The sequence below is a fragment of the Maniola jurtina genome, chromosome 16 (genome assembly GCF_905333055.1).
Source record: "Maniola jurtina chromosome 16, ilManJurt1.1, whole genome shotgun sequence".
Lineage (NCBI taxonomy): Eukaryota > Metazoa > Arthropoda > Insecta > Lepidoptera > Nymphalidae > Maniola > Maniola jurtina.
In genome coordinates, this window is record NC_060044.1 from 2,712,627 (window position 1) to 2,735,462 (window position 22,836).

A 22,836-nucleotide genomic window follows, 5' to 3' on the forward strand; every position below is an offset into this window, starting at 1 on the left:
TGTGTTACGTTTTCCATGTTTTCTTACAAATATTTTAATCAACAGTGTCCATTGTTTTAGAACATGGCCCACGAATTTATTATGAATAGGATAGAGAATTAACAATACTTTTTGTTCACTTCCTGTTGTTCCAAGTTGTTCATTATTAATTTTAAATTGTTCAGCTCTTGGATTATTTTGTAAAATTGATTTTGGAATATTATTTTATTTTCGTAAACATGATAGGTGAAAAGCATTGCGATTCAACTTGGCGAGCCTAGCCTTAATAATATATTTTATCTATGCTTATGAACGCGAATTCGTACGCATGGACTACATCAATTTCAAACCCCTATTAATTTACTCCTCTAGGGAGTCAATTTTCAAAAATCCCTTCTTAGCGGATGTCTACATTATAATAGCTATTATCTTCATGCATTTCAGTCCGATGCGTCTAACTAGTAGTTCGAGCTGTGCGCATAGATCGACCTAATACTCCTGTGTGTTGATAGATCAGTCACCATTACCATGATTTTTTCCATAGATCTTTTCTTACTTCTGTGGCTGGATCCTGTCATAATATAGTTGTCAAATAACAACAGACTAATTTTCAAATTTATGGAAACCATAATTTATGCTATCTTTATGTGGAAATCAATTAAAATTCTATTAATTTACAACCAATTTTTATATAAAAGCAGTAGTAAGAAACCTATACATATTACATACCTAAAGAAAATTAAATTGGTGCATTGCACCGGTTTTCGACCGCTATAAAACGCCAGAAACTCGAAGAGTATCAAAATGACCTTGTTAGACGATTTACCACATGTGACCTCGTTCTTTGGCGCTGATCTAAAGACTGGGTCGATGATAGTTGCTGCTTTGGGTGTGGTTAGTAGCTTTAAATTATTTTATAAAATTATTTCTACCAGCCTTACTAAGGTCGTTCGGAAAATGGTTGTATATCGGGAAGTGGTCATTGTTTAAAATTAAAGACAACTTTCGCTACCAGATAATAGATGGCGCTGTAAGACTTGTATATCGCGGTCTTGGTCGGCTACTTAAGAAATATAATACTCATGTAAAATTTAAGCCAGGTGTGTTCGTCCTTGGGTTCAATAAACCGGCCTAGCCTTTTTAGAACAAACCGTGGTTTTTGTTACGACCTGCGGTCCCTCAGAGCACGGCGGGCTGGATCGGGAACATTTTGTTCCTTCAGAACCGGACCTTTTTTGAAGAACAAGTGGTCCACTGGAGTGGACCACTCACCGTACTCGCAGTGGATCGCTGCAGACACCAGAGTACGTGGTTCCAGCAGTGGCGGCAGGCGCCGGCAGAGGGCGCCAGCAGCGTGGACCAGCGAGAGCGAGCGAGACGAGTGGTGCAGAGCAGGACAACCCTAGTACGCCAAGGATGGACTACCAAGGACCAGTTTGACAGGTGTCAAAGTCAAGTTTGACAGGTGTCAAAGTCAAGTCTGACAGGTGCCAAAGTCAAGCTGACAGCTGTCATCGTGACGTGTGAGTGCAAAAGTGAAGTGTCAAACTGTGAGTACAAACTTCAAATTATTATTTGTCAAGCAAAATTGAACTTTATATCAGCGGTTTAATTTCAAGCAAAATTGGACTTTATTTATATGATTTCAACCACTTAGAAAATTTAAACTAAGAACATAAAAATTTAAGACTTGTAAATATATTAGAGAATCTTAACTTAGAGTAAATTGCATGTTAGTTTAGACTTAGTATAATTTCAATAAAAACGAGGGAACGGGGAACCTATGTCCGTTTTCCCTTAGAATAGTACAAGTTTTAAACACTTGTGAAATTTTCATGAAATTTCAAACACTTGTAAAATTTTCATGAAATTTCAAACACTTGTAAAATTTTCACGTAATTTCATACACTTGTAAATATTTTGAAAGATAGTTAGTAGACATTTAATAGGTCAATAAATAGCTAAGTAGATCAATATAAATAATTTAAGTACAAAATGGAAGGTCTAATAAACGTACAGTTAGATTTACATAGTTCAATCAAAAGGGATTTATCCAATTTCAAAAAAAGTCCAAAAGAAAGAATAACAAAAGAATACGTAGAAATTAGATCTGAAAATTTGGAAATGGATTGGATATCTTTTAGGGCAAACCATGCAAAGTTGTATGAGATTTCAAAGCCTGATATTTTAGCGGCTAGCCAATATGTCGTACAGGAAATTCACGCGACTACTAAAGACCATTATTTCACGTACAAATTACTTTTATCCACAACCTTAAATCAATTAACGCCATCTGAAGGGGAGTCTGTCCCATCAGCCAGTAAGAATAGTGACAAGTTTAGCCAGTTAGCTAAACTGCCGAAAATTACTATTCCTACTTTTTCCGGCAATTATTCGGAGTGGACAACCTTTCGCGATTTATTCGTATCATTAGTACACAATAACAAGGCTTTAGAAAATGTACAAAAATTACATTATTTGAAATCTCATGTGACTGGTGAGGCAGAACAATTGATAAGGCACACGCCAATCACAGGCGCAAATTACAGTCAATGTTGGTCTCTATTAGAGCAAAGATACAATAACAGAAAATATTTAACCAATTGTATTTTTAAGCGTCTGTTTGGTATAAAGCGTATAAATACTGAATCAGCTTCCAGTCTTAAGGATCTTATAGACACCACCATGGACTGCTTAAATGCTCTTAAAAATATAGCCATTGATGTGAGCACATGGGACATTATCATCATACATATTGTTTCTTTTAAACTCGACCCAGAAACACGCAAACAGTGGGAACTACATGTTTCTAGCTCCGTTGATTTGAATGAATTGCCAACATTGGAACAATTCAAAAATTTCATAGAAAGCCGTTTCCGTGCATTAGAATTTGTAGATACGAAAAAACCCTCACCACAGACCAGCGCTTCTAGTTCAAAACCAAGAGCCTTTATAGCTACAAGGTCCTCAGGTATGTGCTGTGAATACTGTTCAGAGCACCACAAATTATGTTTTTGCAAAAAGTTTGCTAATGAAGATATCGCAACAAGACGCGACTTTGTAGCTAAAAATTCAATTTGTTTCAATTGTTTAGGCGGAAATCACACAGTGTTGCAGTGCAAAAATCCTGGATCCTGTAAGCTTTGTAAAAAACGACATCATTCGCTTTTGCACCCTAATGTCGGAAGCACAACTACCAATCCAATGGCAAAGGAACCTACTGAGAGTCCTAGTACATCATCTAGTGCTCAACCAGTAGTTTCATGCTTATCAACTCAAAAGATCGCCAGCTGTAATCAGGTTTTACTTGCCACTGCATTAGTAAATACCGAGTCGGAAGCTAGGGGAAATCACGTGCTCAGAGCTTTATTAGATCAAGGGTCACAAGCCTGTTTTATAACAGAGGCCGCAGTCCAGTTACTACGTCTAAAGAAGACTCCTGCTAGTGGCATAATTACCGGTCTTGGTGGAGACAAAGCTCTAACATCGAAATATGTTGTTACGGTTAAACTAAGATCGAAGGCAAACCTGGACAGAAAAATACAGGTCACAGCTTATGTACTAAAGAACATCACAACGTTCCTACCAGAACGTCAAGTTCAGGGCTTAGACTGGTCAGAATTAAAATATTTACAACTAGCAGATCCCTATTTTGAAACTCCCAAGGCCATTGATATGCTATTAGGTGCTAACGTCTACAGCCAAATAGTGCAAGAGGGCATAAAAAAGAGCCAAAATGGGAAGCTCATTGCACAAAAAACAACGTTAGGTTGGATTTTGTCTGGCTCAGTCAATGAACCTTTTAACAGAAACGACGGGGACCCACCGAAAATATCGGTCATGCATGCTAAGGTTACCGAAACAGATATTTTAAAACAGTTTTGGGAATTAGAAGAAGAGAGATATAGTACGAAGAGTATGTGGACAGAAGAGGAGAAAAGATGCGAAGAAATCTTCGTCACTACAACAAAAAGGACAGATGAAGGTCGCTACATCGTGAAATTGCCATTTCGAGATAGTCAGCCTGGTTGTTTAGGTGGTGATTCGCGACAAATAGCTGTAACAAAATTCAAAACATTAGAAAAAAGGCTATCAAAGAATTCAGAACTGAAAGAAAAGTACACCGAAGTAATTAACGAATATTTACACTTAGGACACATGAGAGCTATAACAAAGGGTGATATGAAAAAGAATGAAGCTGTCTACTTACCACACCACGCAGTGATAAGAAACGACAAGACAACCTCAAAGGTGCGCGTAGTCTTCAATGCATCAAGCAAAAATAACTTAGGAGTCTCGCTCAATGACAATCTAATGATAGGACCTAAACTGCAGTCAGATTTACGGCATACTGTAATAAGATGGAGAGTTCATCCGATCGCGTTGGTAGCTGACATTATCAAAATGTATCGGCAGGTCAGAATTGCTGAAGAGGACACCATGTTTCAACGCATAGTTTGGCGCGACAGCCCTGAAACAGAAATACAAGATTATGAATTATTAACAGTGACGTTTGGAACTGCATCCGCTCCGTACTTGGCTGTCAGAGCATTGAACCAAGTAAGCCTAGATGAAGGTACGAACTTTCCTCTAGCTTCATCTAGAGTATTGCAATCATTCTATATGGATGATTTAATGACTGGATGCGTTAGCGTGGAGGAAGGCATGGAGATTTATAGGCAAATGACTGCGTTATTATCTAAAGGCGGGTTTCAACTACAAAAATGGAACAGCAATAGTAAGGACTTGTTGGATCAGATACAAAATAATGAAAATCAAGAAAAGGACATGCACAAGCAGATTCCTGAATTCCAGAACAAGCAAAAACAGAGAACACAAAAAATAAATAGACTGGACAACGAGGACAAAATGATAGAGGACATGGAAAATATCAAGGACAAAAAGGATATAGAAATTAAAACAGAAAATACAACCAAAGTGTTAGGACTTACCTGGGACCGAAGTGAAGACCAGTTTAGGTACTCGGTGAATCTCCCGCATACAACGCCTGGACCTGAAACAAAGAGATCAGTATTATCAGTGATAGCGCGTTTGTACGATCCGCTAGGTTGGATAGCACCTAGCATAATAGTAGCAAAAATGTTCATTCAAAAATTATGGTTAGCAGGTGTAAACTGGGATGAACCAATTTCAGAAGAATTAAGAAGAGAATGGGTTACTTACCGCAATGAACTGGAACAACTCACCAAAGTACAAGTCCCACGATGGCTAGGCATTTCAACAACGGACAGTGAAATTGAATTACACGGGTTCTGCGATGCATCCAAACTGGCCTATGCAGCCGTTGTCTATTTGAGAATCGTTGACAGTGCGGGAAACAGACAAGTTTCTTTACTAGCAGCAAAAACAAGAGTATCACCAATTAAGCAGGTCAGTATTCCTCGTCTCGAACTCTGTGGAGCAGCACTCTTATCGAGACTTTTAGCAGAAGTGGCCGATGTTTTGAGCATCTCAAAGAACAACATCAGAGCTTGGACGGACTCGACGGTTGTTCTTTCTTGGTTAAATAGCCATCCAAATCGTTGGAAGACTTTTGTAGCCAACAGGGTTGCAGAGATCCTAACGACTATGGATTCTGCCCAGTGGTATCATGTCTCATCCAAGGAGAACCCTGCAGACTGTGCATCGCGAGGTCTCCAACCGGGATTGCTTGCAGAGAATGAGCTTTGGTTCTCCGGTCCACAATTTCTTAGAGAGCAAACCATAAAATATAAAAAGCCAACAAATGTGAAAGTTCATTTAGAGGAAGCAATTAGTACGCACTTTAATGCTTTATCTGAGGACACCCTATTCCAACGATTTTCTTCCTTACAGAAACTGCTACGAGTAGTAGCTTACTGCAGACGATTTTATAAAAGAAACACTTATAGGACAACGCATTTATCTAAAGAAGAATTAGATCAAGCAAGGATTTGTTGTATCAAAAAAGCACAAAGGGAGGAATTTAATGAAGAATATTTACAGTTAAAAAACAAGGGGTCTTTACAATCGAAAAATAGTAAATTACAACCTTTGTGTCCATATCTAGATGACCATGGGGTAATGAGAGTGAGTGGGAGATTACAAAAATCCCATTTATCCGAACAGACCAAACATCCAATAATATTACCACACTCTTCAGACTTTACGAAATTGGTGGTAATGGACGCACATCAAAACACTCTTCATGGAGGGACCCAGTTAATGGTCAATTATCTGAGAACAGTGTATTGGATTATAGGTGTGAAAAATTTAGTTAAACAAAAGATCCGTAAATGCGTAACGTGTATCCGGCAAAAGGCTGATTTTCAACATCAATTTATGGGATCCCTTCCATCAGTTCGATGTACTCCTGCTAGGGCATTTCTGCATAGTGGAGTTGACTATGCGGGGCCCATACAAGTAAGGGCAACTAAAGGACGCGGTTACCGTTCTTATAAGGGCTACATTTGTTTATTTATCTGCATGGCCACCCGAGCCATTCATTTAGAAATGGTGAGTGACATGACCACGCAGGCTTTCATAGCATGTTTCCGGAGATTCGTGGCTAGACGCGGCCATTGCACACAATTGTGGAGTGACAATGGTACTGCGTTTGTAGGTGCTGCTAAAGAGCTGCAGCAACTCAACCGGATGCAAAGGGATGTGGCTGAATATTTAGCAACCAATGGCACCGAATGGCACTTTATTCCACCTCACGCCCCTAATTTCGGTGGTCTTTGGGAGGCTGGTGTAAAGGCCACCAAATTCCACTTGAAGCGTGCAATCGGCGAGTCAACTCTAACCTTCGAAGAAATGTGCACACTACTCAGTCAGATAGAAGCATGCCTAAACTCGCGACCTATATCAATCGATAGTTCAGATCCGAGTGATCCACGGCCGTTGACTCCAGGTCATTTTCTTATTGGAGGGCCGTTAATAGCTATACCGGAGGTCAAGGACTATTTGACTTCCAATGTAAGTTCACTAACAAGGTGGCAATTTATTCAAAGAATGTTGCAAAGCTTTTGGCAACGCTGGTCACAGGAGTATTTATCTCATTTGATGAACCGATACAAATGGAGCTCCCGAGTCCCGGAGCCAAACTTAGGAGATATTGTTCTAATCAAGGAGGATAATCTGCCACCAAGTCGTTGGTTGATGGGTCGAGTATTGGAAAAGCATCCGGGTACTGATAATATTACCCGCGTGGTCACCATCAAAGTAAAAAATTCTACCATTAAGAGACCCACGTCCAAATTATGTATTTTACCCGTTAGTGAATAAGTAATTACAATGATTTAATTTCTTAGGTTAGGTCAAGCTCCTCTTTGTTAATTTAAGGGTTAATTTGGTTTGTTTTATTTCTACTATTATGTAAGTTCAAGCGTTTATTTAAACAAAGTTCAAAATTTATGTGAGATCACCCACCAAGAACATTTGAGCAGTATCATTTACAGGTCTCATATTTAATTAAGGCCATTTCTCACTAAATGTCCTTGGCGGGCGGTATGTTTAAAATTAAAGACAACTTTCGCTACCAGATAATAGATGGCGCTGTAAGACTTGTATATCGCGGTCTTGGTCGGCTACTTAAGAAATATAATACTCATGTAAAATTTAAGCCAGGTGTGTTCGTCCTTGGGTTCAATAAACCGGCCTAGCCTTTTTAGAACAAACCGTGGTTTTTGTTACGACCTGCGGTCCCTCAGAGCACGGCGGGCTGGATCGGGAACAGTCATATCGGGAAATGGTCATCACGAACCGAAAGGATTCAAAAACGCGCTTTGTCCGTTCACACGCTAATTTTACTAATCACTTCACTTTTCTACTTAAGTTTGATGAAGCACTTGCTAGATACTTAACAAATTGTAAATCAGACATTTAACTCTGGTAAATTTATGGAAGACCTAGATACAATTTCTATTTATAATTCGATGCATAGTAATTAGTATCCCACTCAAGTTAAAAACTAATCATTTAATTTTGCAGCGCAGGTAGATCTCATTAACCCGCTGCGCCGAAGGGCCTTCTAGTTTCTAACCTCATTCCAATTTTGACCCGCGTAGGCCGCTTCCATTCAAAAGTTTACATACAGCGTGTTTGATAAATGATTTCTTAAATAACATGTCAAAATATGGGATACGTTATACGTATGTATACCTATTATCAATCATAGTTAGTGCCATAGACTCTTTGGTGGTCTCTGCTACCGTTCTGCGAACGTTCAAACGGTCCTTTGAATTCACATTTTTTGCAGCTGTTTGCAGGGTTGTTACAAATTGTCTAAGTTCTCATACTTTGTACCTAAATTTTTAGGTTTTTTTTTGTAACTTGTCATTTATGGTGCAATAAAGTATATACAATATACAATACATACATACCTACATTATATTATCTCCCACGATTATTATCACGCTAACAGGCTATTTTAACAACGTTTTTATCAACGCTTTCTTTTCGGTCTTGTTGTTTTTGGAACATCTACACATCGGTCCTAATCTAAGCCTGGGATGTTACGATCATTACCGAACACCCTGTATAAACCTGTATAAGACCTGAAAATTAATAGAGTAACGCAAATGTAAATTAGATGAAAACATGAAATACAGGCAACTACTTCGTCTTCTCTATACCTACATACTTTGAATTGATCAGATTTTATCAAACTTTATCAGATACCTGTTTTTGGTTTAGTTTGGTGCTTTAACTTTAATTAAGCTAGAAATTAGTTATGAGGAAATTTAGGGCGAGTATCCACAGTGCCGCTACGTACTTACACGGCTTTTACTACTGATTAATTCTGATACTATCTAAATACAATCCAATGCCAATAACCATTTGCCTTATCTTGTAGTTTTAGTACTTTAGTATTTCACAAATCCGCATTGTATAGCGTGCAAAACTCGAGTCAATGGCTCACCTAGAATCCTGGGCAGGTAGGTAGGTCTTATATCACACGTAAAGGAAAAACCGAAATCGTGAATTCGGTTTAAAGAATTTATTCTCAAAAAGAACACACTGTTCACTTACATTAAGATTACAATATACATTTCAGTACTTACACAGACGCATGCATTTACAATTTGTGGTTACATCACAAAAAAAAATGTGGTCATGAACAAATAATTAGTATTTTCAACTTTCAAAGTAAGATAACTATACCAAGTGCCATATGAAAGAGCTTTATCAGTACATTCTAAAACAGATTTTTATTTATTTTTATTCATAACTAGCTGATGCCCGCAGCTTCGCCCGCGTGGATTGGTCAGATCCCCTGCAGCATCAGGATTGAGGAGTTGGAATCCAAATTTTGTATGAAACAATGTCACAAAGTTCCTCTATCGATTAAAAAAGAAATGACGCAAATCGGTTCAGAAATTTCGGAGATTTCGGTGTACATAGGTAGAAAAACTCCCTTCTTGAAAGTCGGTTAAAAAAGTAGCCTATGTTACACCCTGGTCAATCCTCTACTTGTATGTGAAAATCCCGTTAAAATCGGTTCAGCCGTTCCGAAGATTAGCCTTTTCAAACAGACAGACAGACAGACAGACAAAAATTTAAAAATGTGTGATTCAGTTATGGTATCGTTCAAATAACCATATGACCTTAATATGTGGTAGTTATTTCGAAATTACAGACAGACACTCCAATTTTATTTATTAGTATAGATTAGTATAGATAATTTTTGATTTATCGTGCAAAATGTCGAAAAATACCGGAGTACGGAACCCTCGATACGCGAGTCTGACACACACTTGGCCGGTTTTTTACATATAATATGTATAGTATTATTGACCATAACTCATATAATAGTTTTTCAGCTGTGTATCCACTATAATATTATATCCACTAAATTAGCATTCCGCGGTCGTGCATCGTGGTCGCTTACATATCGTAGGTAGCTCAAAGTTTATCTTGACGCTAAAAGTTTATATAGTACTAGCTGATACCCGCGACTTCATTCGCGTGGATGTAGGTTTTTAAAATTCCCGTGGGAACTCTTTGATTTTCCGGGATAAAAAGTAGCCTATGTGCTATTCTAAATTTCAGCCCAATCCGTCCAGTAGTTTTTGCGTGAAAGAGTAACAAACATACACACACACACACACACACACACACACACACACACACACACACACACACACACACACACACACACACACACACACACACACACACACACACACACACACACACACACACACACACACACATATAAACTTTCTCCTTTATAATATTAGTGTGATGTGACTAGCTGATGCCCGCAGCTTCGCCCGCGTGGATTGGTCAGATCCCCTGCAGCATCAGGATTGAGGAGTTGGAATCCAAATTTTTTATGAAACAATGTCGCAAAGTTCCTCTATCGATTAAAAAAAAATTACGCAAATCGGTTCAGAAATCTCAGAAATTTCGATGTACATAGGTAGAAAAACACAACTCCCTTTTTGAAAGTCGGTTAAAAAAGTAGCCTATGTTACACCCTGGTCAATCCTCTACTTGTCTGTGAAAATCCCGTCAAAATCGGTACAGCCAGTCCAAAGATTAGCCTTTTCAAACAGACAGACAGACAGACAGACAGACAGACAGACAGACAGACAGACAGACAGACAGACAGACAGACAGACAGACAGACAGACAGACAGACAGACAGACAGACAGACAGACAGACAGACAGACAGATAGACAGACAGACAGACAGACAAAAATTTTAAAAACGTGTGATTCAGTTAAGGTATCGTTCAAATAACCCTATGAGCTTAATATGAGGTAGTTATTTCGAAATTACAGACAGACACTCCAATTTTATTTATTAGTATAGATAAGCCTCAATAGCTCAACGGTTATAGGAGTGGACTGAATTCCGAAAGGTCGGCGGTTCAAACCCCAGCCGTTGCACTATTGTCGTACCCACTCCTGGCACAAGCTTAACGCTTAGTTGGAGGGGAAAGGGGAATGTTAGTCATGATTAAAATGGCTAATATTCTTTAAAAAAAAACCAAAAGAAACCAAAAAAGTTTAGTTTTAATTTATAATACACGTATGTAGTGATATAGATTACCTAAATTGTTTCAGTTACATCCAATGGCATACGGTTGCACTGCCTTCATTTCTCTCAGCTATTTACTGGTCACTATTTGGATATTGGTGGCACTTTTCTTTGCTGCGAGCGTTGTCTTATTCTGTGGCATAGTACAGGTTAGATTAAGTAACCTTTTTTATATGGACTTGATAAAGCAAGCACTACCCCAGTCACGCAGGGTACCTATATGGCATCGTTGCAGCTTGATTGAAGGATAAACCAACAAATAAAAAAATTCGTTCTATAATTTTTTTAAACCATTTTACCACCGAACCGCAAGACGTCGGGCGAGTTTCCATCCTTACGTCGTCGTCGACATTCCATCTACACGCACGAAACGTTTTGCGTCTTCATTCCTCATACGCATGGCTAAGGTTTGGAATACTCTCCCGCGATCTGTGTTTCCTACCAATTACAATCCGGGTATCTTTAAAACAAGAGTGAATAGGCGCCTTCTAGGTAAACGCGTCCCATCTTAGACCACATCATCACTTTCCATCAGGAGTGATTGTGGTCAAGCGAGCAATCAAAATGTATAGTTTATGGTCTTTCACCGCTAAGTATTTGCAACTTATCGACAGATTACGGATAGATTAATTATAATTTGAGCTGTTAACCTATCTAAAGCTTCAGCTACACGCTCCGTCTTACCTAAGAGCTTACGTGCGTGTGGATGGCAAGACGGTATCCCGAGCAATTCCAATAGCTGCTAAAGATTGGACTGCGCAGTTCTCGGTCTAAGCCGTGCAGTTTTAACTGCGCAGGAATCACGTAGCGTGTAGTCGGAGCTTTACAGTATGAATTTCATGTTAGTCAACGACGTTGACTCTGTTCTTTCTAAATATAGAACGACGCACTGTTCTGCACCATTTGGATATGGTACGCGCTGATTTTTGTGGTGCTGATGCTGATGATGATGACGCTGCTCGCCATCGTGTTCACCTCCCGCCAACAGAGGACTAGAGTCATCTTCGTCATACTCGGCATAGTGTGGTACATTCGTAAGTTTTTATTATTTATTCAGATACAAGTTAGCCCTTGACTGCAATCTGTTTACTAAGCTATTACACCGATCGCGATAAATTTACTCTTATCCATTGAGGGGTTCTGTTCTCTATACCCGAAGACATATCAGATCTTCACCAAACTAAAATGGGACCTACCTAACAAAAAATATATATAAAAATTGGTTCATATTTGGCGTGGTGATCGCGTAACTAACATACAAAAAAACATACAATCGAATAGAGAACCTTCCCGTTTTTTTGAAGTTGGTTAGAAATGTGCTTCTGGAGCATTTTTACACTATGGAGCACGTGTAAAAAGACTTTGGGCGAGTAGGTAAACCTACTTTACCTCCAGTGTAGATGAATACAAAAAAACCAGCCAAGTGCGAGTCAGACTCGCGTACCGAGGGTTCCGTACTCGGGTATTTTCTCCGATATTTTGCACTATAAATCAAAAACTATTATGCTTAATAATAAATAAAAATTGTTTTGGAATGTACAAGTAAAGCCCTTTCATAATATTATGATACCTATCCCACTTGGTATAGTTATCTTATTCTGAAAATTAAACCAATTTTTTTTCGACCACAATTTCACGATTTTCGGGTAGGTATATTCCTTTACTTGTGCTATAAGACCTACCTACCTGCCAAAATAATTCTAGGTCAACGGGAAGTATCCTATAAGTTTTCTTTACAGACACGACAGACGGACAGACAGATAACAAAGTGATGCTATAAGGATTCCGTTTTTCCTTTTGAGGCACGGAACCCTAAAAAAGTAAAAATAATTTTAATATTAATATGACTGTTTTTGTTTCAGTAACAATATATTTCATTCTCGTAGTAAACAGTCATCGGAAGGCATTGAGTTACAAAAAGTAATTTGATTAACCAGGATTCGGATACAGGCAAAAAATAAAAACTGAAGAAAAATAATTTATTTTATTTATATTAATTTTTTATACAATTTTATTGTCTTTGTAAATAAAGTAAAATATTACTAAGAATGTTTTAATTGTTTAGAACTGCAACAATATTTTGAACTTTTTGCGCATCCTTCAACTCGATCCATAGTCCAAATACGACTAAAATCAGGTAGAATAATATACCTGTAAGAGAAAAATTAACGTATTAAGGTACCTACTCTAATACTACTTCTTCGCAGTTAGGGTACAACAGAAATTTTCAGTAGCATTTGCCATCACGTAAAATATTACTTAAACCAATGTATAGGGACATTAACGAGTGATAGTGACAAAAATCAACGATATTTTTATGATAGTGTCGTTACCTACACTTCATGAAATTGTATATAATTTTTAAATTACGGATTTCTACATCATAATCTATCTGCATATCTTTCAGCCCGATACGTCCAGTAATTTGAGTTGTGCGTTGATTGGCATTCAGCCACCTTTTCGTTTAAAAGTTGACGCCTGCGACTTCGTCCGCATGGAGTTAGGATTTTTAAAATCCCGTAGGAACTCTTTGATTTTCCGGGATAAAAGTAGCCTATATGTTAATCCAGGTTATAATCTATCTCCATTCCGAATTTTAGCCAAATCCGATCGGTAGTTATTGCGTGAAAGAGTAACAAACATACAGATATACATACACACTTTATAATATTAGTTTGATAGTGTGATATTGAACCTGTTTCCGACGTGATCGTATTGTTTCATAACTAAATTACTTATGAGTGTTAACAATTCCATACTCACATATCGCGATCATTCCAAAGGTGAAAGCCAGAATGCACGCTACAAAATTAACTTCAGCGCTATGGATGCATAAGAGAATAATTAGCAGGAAGAACGTCTGACTCCACCACATCGTCGTAATCACTACCCATGACAATATCACTGTGGTTTTTTTCTGAAAATTTCTAGAAACATTAAATTCTAAGGTTTTATTTGTATAAAAGGAAAAGCTGACTGACTGACTGATCTATCTCAAACTATGGACGGATCGAGCTGGTTGTGAGATTATGACGTAAACATCCGCTAAGAAAGGATTTTTGAAAATTCAAGCCCTAAGGGGCTAAAATAAATAGGGGCTTGAAACTTGTGTACCTAGTCCATGCGGGCGAAGTCGCGGGCATAAGCTAATTTTTTATTTCATATAAATAAATTACCTTTTTCACTCCCCAAATCAGCCACCCATGCATGACAAGCATGATAAAGCAGTAAATCACACCGGATATGCTAAAACTGTACGCGTTCCTCCACTCGTAACCACCGCATTTCTGGCAGTTCTTCATCAACAGGACCTGGACTATGAGAGCTATTCCGCATACTAACGTTACACACTTGAACAGAAGGAAAAGAGAATGTTAATAAAAATTACAACCACCAAAGGTCGATTGCCCAATTTGCATGTGCGTGGAAAGAAAGATTTGGCATAACGCCTGGTCAAAATACACCAGTCACTCAGGTGGTCAGAGTGAAATTGCTTTTGGTAGGGTGCGGTGCGGTTGTAGAAAAAGAAGTGTGGAACAAGGTCACTCAACTCCTCAGAACTTCACGTTATAAAGGCGATAGAAAAAAAAGAGAGCTTACTCTCTGCCGTGCTCTAGGTTTTCCTACAATGGAACAATTAGTAGCTTATTTGCAACGCGCTGCCTCCCAATTGTGTAAGAAAAACGTATCTTTATTTTAATCGACAGAAAATTCAGCCTTTTGATTGGTTGATTCGCTGTTTACATTTTTCCACAGCCAATCAAGGAGCAGAATTTGATACCGATTACGATAACGATGAATACGTTTTTCTTAAGTGGGCTCTACACTCGCGGCGCGAACAACCGCGAAAGCCCGCCACAACTGCGAATCACGAGTGTAGATGTTGCTCACGCCTACGCGTTCGCGCTTTGCGCCTTTCCCCGATCAGTGTCGGTTTTTGGTCCGCAACAAAGGGTTTCGTCCATAGTCACGAACAAGACCGTGAAGATTTGCGAGTGTGGAAGGGAAACAGTTCACGCGTGGATCGCGGCATACATTCACAGCGTGAAATAACGACGCGACTTCACGTGCGAGTGTCGAGCCGGCTTTACACAATTGGGAGGCTGGTTAGTTTAGGATTGTCCACTTTACTTACAAGTAGAGTTACAGCTGCAATCAAAGCCCCTTGGCTGAGAGGATACCGGCACAAAAACTTTTTGGGAGCAAGTCTTTTTATTACACTCATATTATTAGTCTAACATAGTAAGATAACTGAATTTATGGTCATAAAATTAATTTATTTTGATGTGACATCTTATCCATCTTGATTTAAAACCCTTGAAACATATGGAAGTTGCCTGTAGAGCATCTAGAGTCTCTTGTCTAGACTCCTGTCTGTGGTATGACAGGAAAAATTGACAAGGCTGCTTGTCCTTAAGATTGAGGTCCGTTAAGACCATAGAGATTAAAACATGATTAAAACCTTTGATTAGGTATAAGGGGCTCTTTATATCTATACTAAACAAAGATTAAAACCGTATCATTCTATGTATAGTTAAAACTAGTTTTCTTTGGTCGATAGGAAAGAAAGACGATTTCCAAAATGTGGGTTCTTAACATAAGGAACCACATGGATCAAATAATTGCCAATTAATTATTAATTTCACGACCTAGTGAAAGTATTTTTAAGGGTCGATAGCAAAGGCAGGGATACAACATTGACCAAAAATTAAAAACCTCTCTCTCTGTTTCGTACTCCTCATTGCTGAGGGTCGTGACCCCGTTCCGTTAATCATATAATGGTAGCAAGGATTCATCTGTTTATCAATTTTATAAATTCAGCAAATTTTTTTTCACTGCAGCATATTAACTGCTTGGTTATACCAGGTATGATATATTTTATGCTTGACTATTTTTAATAGGCAATAAACGGCGCAATTTGATCATGTTTGTGTTTTATTTTTTAAATGGCTTCCTACATTCAGTAACGAAATGCAAGCAAGATAAGTAAAGCTCGTGTTAAATCAGTTTCGAAGGTAAAATTTATTACTGATAAGGTACAATGTTTTTATTTCATCAAGCCCTGTTGGTGAAGCTACCACGCCGAAGAATGAAATAGCTATGTTTTCCCTTACTGACAATATTTGAACACCATTAACACTGTTTAAAATTACTTAAGTTACTAGCCGACTCGCCTCGGCTTCGCTTGGGTGAAAATCCTTTCTAAATCTCGCAAAATCTAGAAAGAAAATAAAGACAAACTTTTATTTTTGAAAGCAGTGCCACACATTACCAGTTATACCTACGGGTTAATCTCAAGTCTCTAGACCCATCGTAGCTCCTGCTTAAATTTTGTTCTGTAGATACTTTGATATGCTAGTCAGTTAGTTTATAGATTTACAGAATATAATATAAGTAACTAACGAGTTTTCTCCCGGGACTTCCCAAGTTATCTGCGTGGATTTAGGTTTTTTTTTAAGGTTACCTTGAAATTTTTAATAAGGGTCTGGTTAATAAGGGTCTCCCATGTACATAGTTTTTTCTGATTCATAGAAGATTCATAGCTATATTTCTAGATAGCATTCATAGCTTTTTTATCAGTCGTATTTACTAGTCGTACAATAAAGTTTTAAAAAACAAACAAAATATCTTTAAGCACAAAAAAACACCGTGTCGCTTTTCTTTCCACAAGTTGCATAATTCTTCATATTCTTTAATAAATGTACAAACGTAACATGTCTTCATTATGTTTTCATATACTTTATGAACAAAGGAAAATCTTTACATAATTTTATTATACTCGTATCATGCATTCTGTAGTTTTCTGTGCAGGTAAGTAGAATTACTTCACTAACTTGTACGATTGTGTGGCTTTTAATTCTTATCTTCTCTATTATAGCAAAGTCGCAACTCACATTTGTAGAATGCGAGTTAGCTTGTAAAACTCTTCATCATCTATCATACTTATAATAAAACTGTAACTGGACGGTTTCTGTGCATTAAATATAACATTATTATCGATATGGAGCCCAAAACAATTTTATTTAGAATTTTTTCTCTCTGGCTGTCTGTCTGTCTGTTTGTCTACGTAGAATCTAACTCACATTCAATATAATCTGCGTTTCTGATAAGAACCGATGGAGTGTGGGGACGTCTTTCCGGCATTCATGTATCCTGCCACGTGTAACTTGTTTATTTGAGCACCTTCAAAGCATTCGTAAATAGAAATCTTCCAGGCAAGTACGTTCCAACTTAGACATATCATCTTTCGATATCGTGCATGCCAAGTGCAAGCCTTATTGAAGTGAAACTTCTTTATGTACGTAGGACAATTTCGGGATGGGAAGGGTTAAAAAGGGTTGCGTCACCGACATGCTAATGTGAATAGTGTTACTTTTTGATATCTACTACTATAATAATTTACTACACTTATAATTTGAAATCAAATTTCACTTCCCTAGTCCCCACCGACTGCCAATTTAGTTTGTTAAGTTACTTATTTTATCTCAGTGGCAACCTTTCTTAACACTAAGTATACCTAAGCTTGCGCTTGGCAAACGCACCAAAGATTAGGTGATGATGCAGCCTAAAGTACAGCGCGCCTACCTATAAGACCTATTTACTCTTCTTTATATTATAGCTAGTGGATAAAACGGAAGCGGGAAGGGCATTCCATATTCTGACAGTGCGTTTTAGAAACCCCAGAAATACGAGTACTTCGTACAAGTCCGTGAATTTTCAAATACTTTTATCTACTGTTTTAGCTTTTGCATGGATATGTTATTCGGCGAATATGGTGAAAATAAATGAAACCTTCCACGTGAGGTCATTGTTCAGCTGCGAGTCTGTAGAAACGTACGAAAATGTTTATGAATACGATCCCTTGTGGCGTCAGACGTACGTTGGATGTATACTGTTGAATATTTTACAAGACATGTTCGGATTTAAGTAAGTATTTTATGAAGAGTCAAGATTCAGACAATTTAAGGTTAGATCTATTTTCCAATCCATCAAGTGCAGTAAAGTAGAGTGCCCTCTACTTTACTTGCGCTTTGATAAATTCTCATGAAAAAAAGAGGAACAGTACTTTAATTTTATTAGGCGTGATTGCTATCGTTACCAAGTCCAAGTCACTAACTCACTAAGTGCATATCTATCTGATTTGTTTTAGAAGATATTGTTCTATTGCCTATAATAAGTACTTAGTATAATCAAATTATCCATGTTTCAGCATTTCTTATGAAGTGGTAGATTACGCTCATCTACCGACGACGGCCCGGGATAGTGCTATCTACCCGCGTGCTAACGACTCTATCGACATCTATGTGAGACCTATGCAACTTAAAGCTGATTTACTTGACCACGCGTATCCTATACAAGCTATATTTACATGGCGGTGAGTGTTTCAGAAATTCATTCAGACCCTTTCTACCATGTGGATGCAAGACATCAGGCGAGTCACAGGAAGCCACTGGATTCAGGTGGTGCAAAATCATGGCGTGTGGAAGTGTCTACAAGTGACTAATGCCTAGCAATGGAAGCAACAGCTATCGGTTGAAAATGAAATCAAGTATATTTCAAAAGAATTGCTTACGAATATGTCTTAACTGCAAAGAAAGAGTATAAGAGTACTCACTATAAAACATTATGAAATTTCTTTGCTGTAAAGGGACTTTGTATATATAGAGGGCCAGGGCTGTTAAATTGTATGAAAGCATTGATGTCCGAACTAACCCTTTGTAACTCTATACGATATAGGTAAGTATGTAATAAAGTAGACTCCAGTCAGGGGCGTGGGAGTCCCTGCAACTGCATTAACTTTTCCAGGTTAGTCCACTTTTATCTTAGACTGCATCATCACATACCACAAAGTAAAATTGGAATCAAGGGCTAACTTGTCATTGAAAAAGAAATACCTCCTAGAGTTATGTCTCAAAATTTCCTCCATAAAATATTTTTTTATGTCACCAGCCTCGGTTTTATCCTCCGTCACCGCTACACCGGTGTTCTCAAGGCGTTCTACAGTCAACCCTTCAACATCCCACTCTAGATCTGCGTTTACACGATGATTGTCTTATTTATTTAAATGATTGTATTATTTATTATGATTGTACAACTTTTTAATCCAGTGCAGCTGTCGACACATGTCGATATGCGTTTATAAAACAAGCCTTGACTGCGCGTGAAAAGGTCATCACGTGAAAAGGCCCTGTATTATTTTGTAACTCGGTCGCGCTAAGTTTGCACCTCGCTGGAATGCGGCACCTCTCCCACTTCCCCGCTCACCTTCTCGCGGTCGTCTTGTCGCGTCATTACGGTTCACATACCGTACCTAAGCGTCAGTGTGAGGTAATCGACGCGAGATGCAAACTTAGCTTGACCGAATAGTATGTATTTTCAGCCTCGGTTTTATCCTCCGTCACCGCTACACCGGTATCCTCAAGGCGTTCTACAGTCAACCCTTCAACATCCCAGTCTGGATCTGCGTTTACACGATGATTGTCTTATTTATTTAAATGATTGTATTATTTATTGTCCACTATATTGATGTGGCGCTAGTGTCGTCGTCATGTAAATATTAGCTCCGTACAAAAAGTAATAAATAAAATCAAAACAGTGATGTTCAGTGAATATAAACTCGTAAAACAATAAATAATAGTCTAAAGATGCAGTGGTAGTGTTATCTAAACATACATAACAGAAATAACTATAAAGTTCTATCGTGAAGTGACTGTTTTGAAAAACTCAATGTTTATACAAATTTTGCTTATGTCTATTTGTGTTAAAAGTTTTATTCAACCAAAATATCACACATCTACATAAATATAGATGAAAAGTGCTTAAATTGACTTATTAAGATAAAATACAAAGTTCATATACAGAATAATTTTACTTTTCAAGATAACGGTTTGTTTTGGTGGGAACAGTAACGCCATCTATTAATGTGCAGCAATTCAAACAGCAGTGTAAATTAATGCCATCTTCAGGAGACCAGCTATACTAAATTGCAAAACGCAAATCGGAATACTATTATAGTAACAGACAATACCATGAGATGTCGCTAGGAGGTGTCTATCAATCAGCAATAGGTGGCGCTAGATTGTGAAGTCGTAAATAATTGAACAGAGAGCTACTTATTTTTACAGTGTTCAAATAGAAAAATAAATAAATATTTAAAATATATATATTTAAAAATAAAAAACATTTAACTTCACATTTGCACAATTATACATTTTAAACCAAATTACATAGATACTGAGCTTTTACGAGAGAAAAATTAATAGATAAGTATCCTTGGAATAAAAATTTAAAATGGCAGGAGACACTGAACAGCTTCTAAAGGCTCTAGAAAAAATGGAAGAAAAAATTACAAAAAACATTAACAACAATATTGATCAAAAATTTGAACGGCTTACTAAAGAACTCCAAGATATAAAACTTACAAATAAAGACCAGGAGAAAAGAATATCTTTGATAGAAAGACAACTAAGGGAGAAGAACCTTATATTTTTTGGAGTACCTGAAGGAGAAAAAAGTTATGAAGAGCTAGAAATCAAAATAGTAGGTATCATTAATAAGAAAATGGAAATAGAATGCAGTTCTAGAGATATTGAAGCTGTCCAGAGAATCGGAAAGAAGGAAATAGACAAGATAAGACCAGTAAATATTACCTTTGTAAGACTAGGAACAAAAATAAAAATTTTAAAACTCAAAAAGTCCCTAGAGAGTTCCAGTATATACATAAAACACGATTACCCGCAGAAAGTGTTGGAAATCAGAAAAACCTTAAAAGAGCAAGTAAGAATAGAAAGAGAGCGAGGAAATAAAGCAGTCATTAAATACGACAAAATTATTGTAACGAAAAACACCGAAAGCTCTAAAAATAAACCAAATTTTGGTCAGAAACGACCGCTAAACATCACTCCACCACAGACAAAAAATACGGAAGAGAGTCGAAACGAGCTTATTCCTAACGCTGATATGCAAACAAATAAAAAAAATAAAACAATGTCCTACGGAATACGCCAGTATACACAAAACAGAAATAAAGATAATACGACACCAGAAAATCAATAGCAACTAATTCAAAGACCAAAGCCAAAAAACACGAGCAGCATAGAAAATAGCACAACTATAAATAGAGCAAATAAAAAATCTCCCCCAGAACGGCTTGTCACCGCGGGGGCAGTAGACAAAAACCCTCCACCAAAGAAAAAATACTACATTGCCACTTTCAATGTTAGATCGTTGGCGAACGAAGATAGAGTCATACAACTAGAGCATGCGATATCACAAATAAAATGGGATATTATAGGACTCTCCGAAGTACGCCGTCTGGGCTATAAAATAGAAGATAGAGGTGAATACATGCTATATAGCTACGGAGAAACGAAGGGGGAAAAGGGTATTGGTTTCTTGATAAGGAAACAAAATCAACTTAAAATATTAGACTTTATAGGTTTAACCGAGAGAGTGGCTCTACTAAGAGTAAAAATCGAAGACCTGATTTACTCAATCATACAAGTATATGCACCTACATCCGAGGCTAATGACAATGACATTACTTATTTTTATCAAGGCTTACAAAATGCAATTGAAAAATGCGACAAGCACATTATCTGTATGGGAGACATGAATGCAAAGATAGGACAGACCAATCAAAACATCAGCTATGCTTTGGGTTTATACGGATATGGTAACAGAAATGAAAGGGGCGAACAGTTTATTGAATTTTGTCAGCAAAATAAGTTAAAAATAATGAACACAGTATTTAAAAAACCACCCCAACTAAGATGGACATGGGAGTCACCGAACGGACTTATAAGAAATGAAATCGACTTCTTCACGACAAACGTACCCAAGTCGATAGAAAATGTTAGTGTCCTTAGTAATTTCAAGTTTCCCAGTGATCATAGAATGGTGAGAGGTACTATCAATATTTTCCATAATAAGCCATCAAGACGTTGTTATAATAAAAAAGCAGCTAGATATGTTGATAGAGAAAAACTAAAAGCAACCCTTTCAAGTAAAATCAGTGCAATAATCTGGGAAAGCACCGAAAACCCTATAGAAATGTATAACAATATAGAAAAAATTATTATTGACAGCTCAAATATATCTAAAATAACCAGTAGAGAAAATAAAAGACAATTTATCATAACCAAGGAAGTCGAAGACTTAATAAGTAAAAGGCATATATTAAAGAATAAGCATAACAAAACGACAAAAGAAAAGAAAGATTTAAGCATACTATATAGAACTATAAATAAAAAAATAAGACAAAATACCAAAATGTATAGACAAGATATCATAAAGTGCCTACTGGAAAAGACTGGAGCAGTAAAAAAGGTAAATAAAAAGCTGAATACAACTAAATCACTCATGCCCCAAATAAAATCAGTAACAGGCTCTACCGTCACAAATAGAGATGGAATCATGCAGGTAGCCACCCAGTACTATCAAACTCTATACAGTCAACAATACCAAGAAAATGAAACCGAATCAGAAGCAAATGTCAATGAAGACCCAGTACCACTGTTTATGGAAAGCGAGATAGAGCTATCGATTAGTAAATTAAAGCAAGACAAGAGTCCAGGGCCAGATGGTATCAGCAACGAGTGTATTATCGCTGGAAAGGACATTCTTGTGAAACCACTTACGAAACTCTTTAACATGATTCTCAAGACAAAAAAGCTACCATGGCAATGGACATATTCGGAAATAACACTTATTTATAAGAAAGGTGACCCGAAGCAAATATGTAACTATAGACCTATCAGTCTTACATCATGTCTATACAAGGTATTCTCTACCTCGTTGCTACGGCGCATCACAAAAGCTATAGATGA

General features: G+C 37.4%; 3 protein-coding genes across 4 annotated transcripts; 2 read left to right on the plus strand and 1 right to left on the minus strand.

Moving 5' to 3' along the window:
* The first annotated feature begins 572 nt into the window (after positions 1 to 572).
* Positions 573 to 12,982, plus strand: LOC123873270. Of its 2 annotated transcripts, none has more exons than XM_045918058.1 (4): positions 573 to 873; positions 11,035 to 11,157; positions 11,889 to 12,042; positions 12,871 to 12,982. In XM_045918058.1, the coding sequence occupies exons 1-4, from the start codon at positions 784 to 786 to the stop codon at positions 12,930 to 12,932; spliced, it is 429 nt and encodes a 142-aa protein (XP_045774014.1). In that variant the 5' UTR covers positions 573 to 783; the 3' UTR covers positions 12,933 to 12,982. The 2 variants fall into 2 exon arrangements, with proteins under 2 accessions (XP_045774014.1, XP_045774015.1); XM_045918059.1 differs by having other exon boundaries at positions 11,889 to 12,034; positions 12,871 to 12,958.
* Positions 8,810 to 21,126, plus strand: LOC123873268 (putative leucine-rich repeat-containing protein DDB_G0290503). Its single transcript, XM_045918056.1, has 2 exons — positions 8,810 to 8,820; positions 20,258 to 21,126. Exon 2 carries the CDS (start codon positions 20,300 to 20,302, stop codon positions 21,062 to 21,064), a length of 765 nt encoding a protein of 254 aa, XP_045774012.1. The 5' UTR covers positions 8,810 to 8,820; positions 20,258 to 20,299; the 3' UTR covers positions 21,065 to 21,126.
* On the minus strand, positions 12,978 to 15,361 carry LOC123873269. Its single transcript, XM_045918057.1, has 4 exons — positions 15,144 to 15,361; positions 14,185 to 14,358; positions 13,772 to 13,925; positions 12,978 to 13,159 (listed from the first exon to the last, which is right to left on the minus strand). The coding sequence occupies exons 1-4, from the start codon at positions 15,231 to 15,233 to the stop codon at positions 13,062 to 13,064; spliced, it is 516 nt and encodes a 171-aa protein (XP_045774013.1). The 5' UTR covers positions 15,234 to 15,361; the 3' UTR covers positions 12,978 to 13,061.
* Positions 21,127 to 22,836: the final 1,710 nt, after the last annotated feature.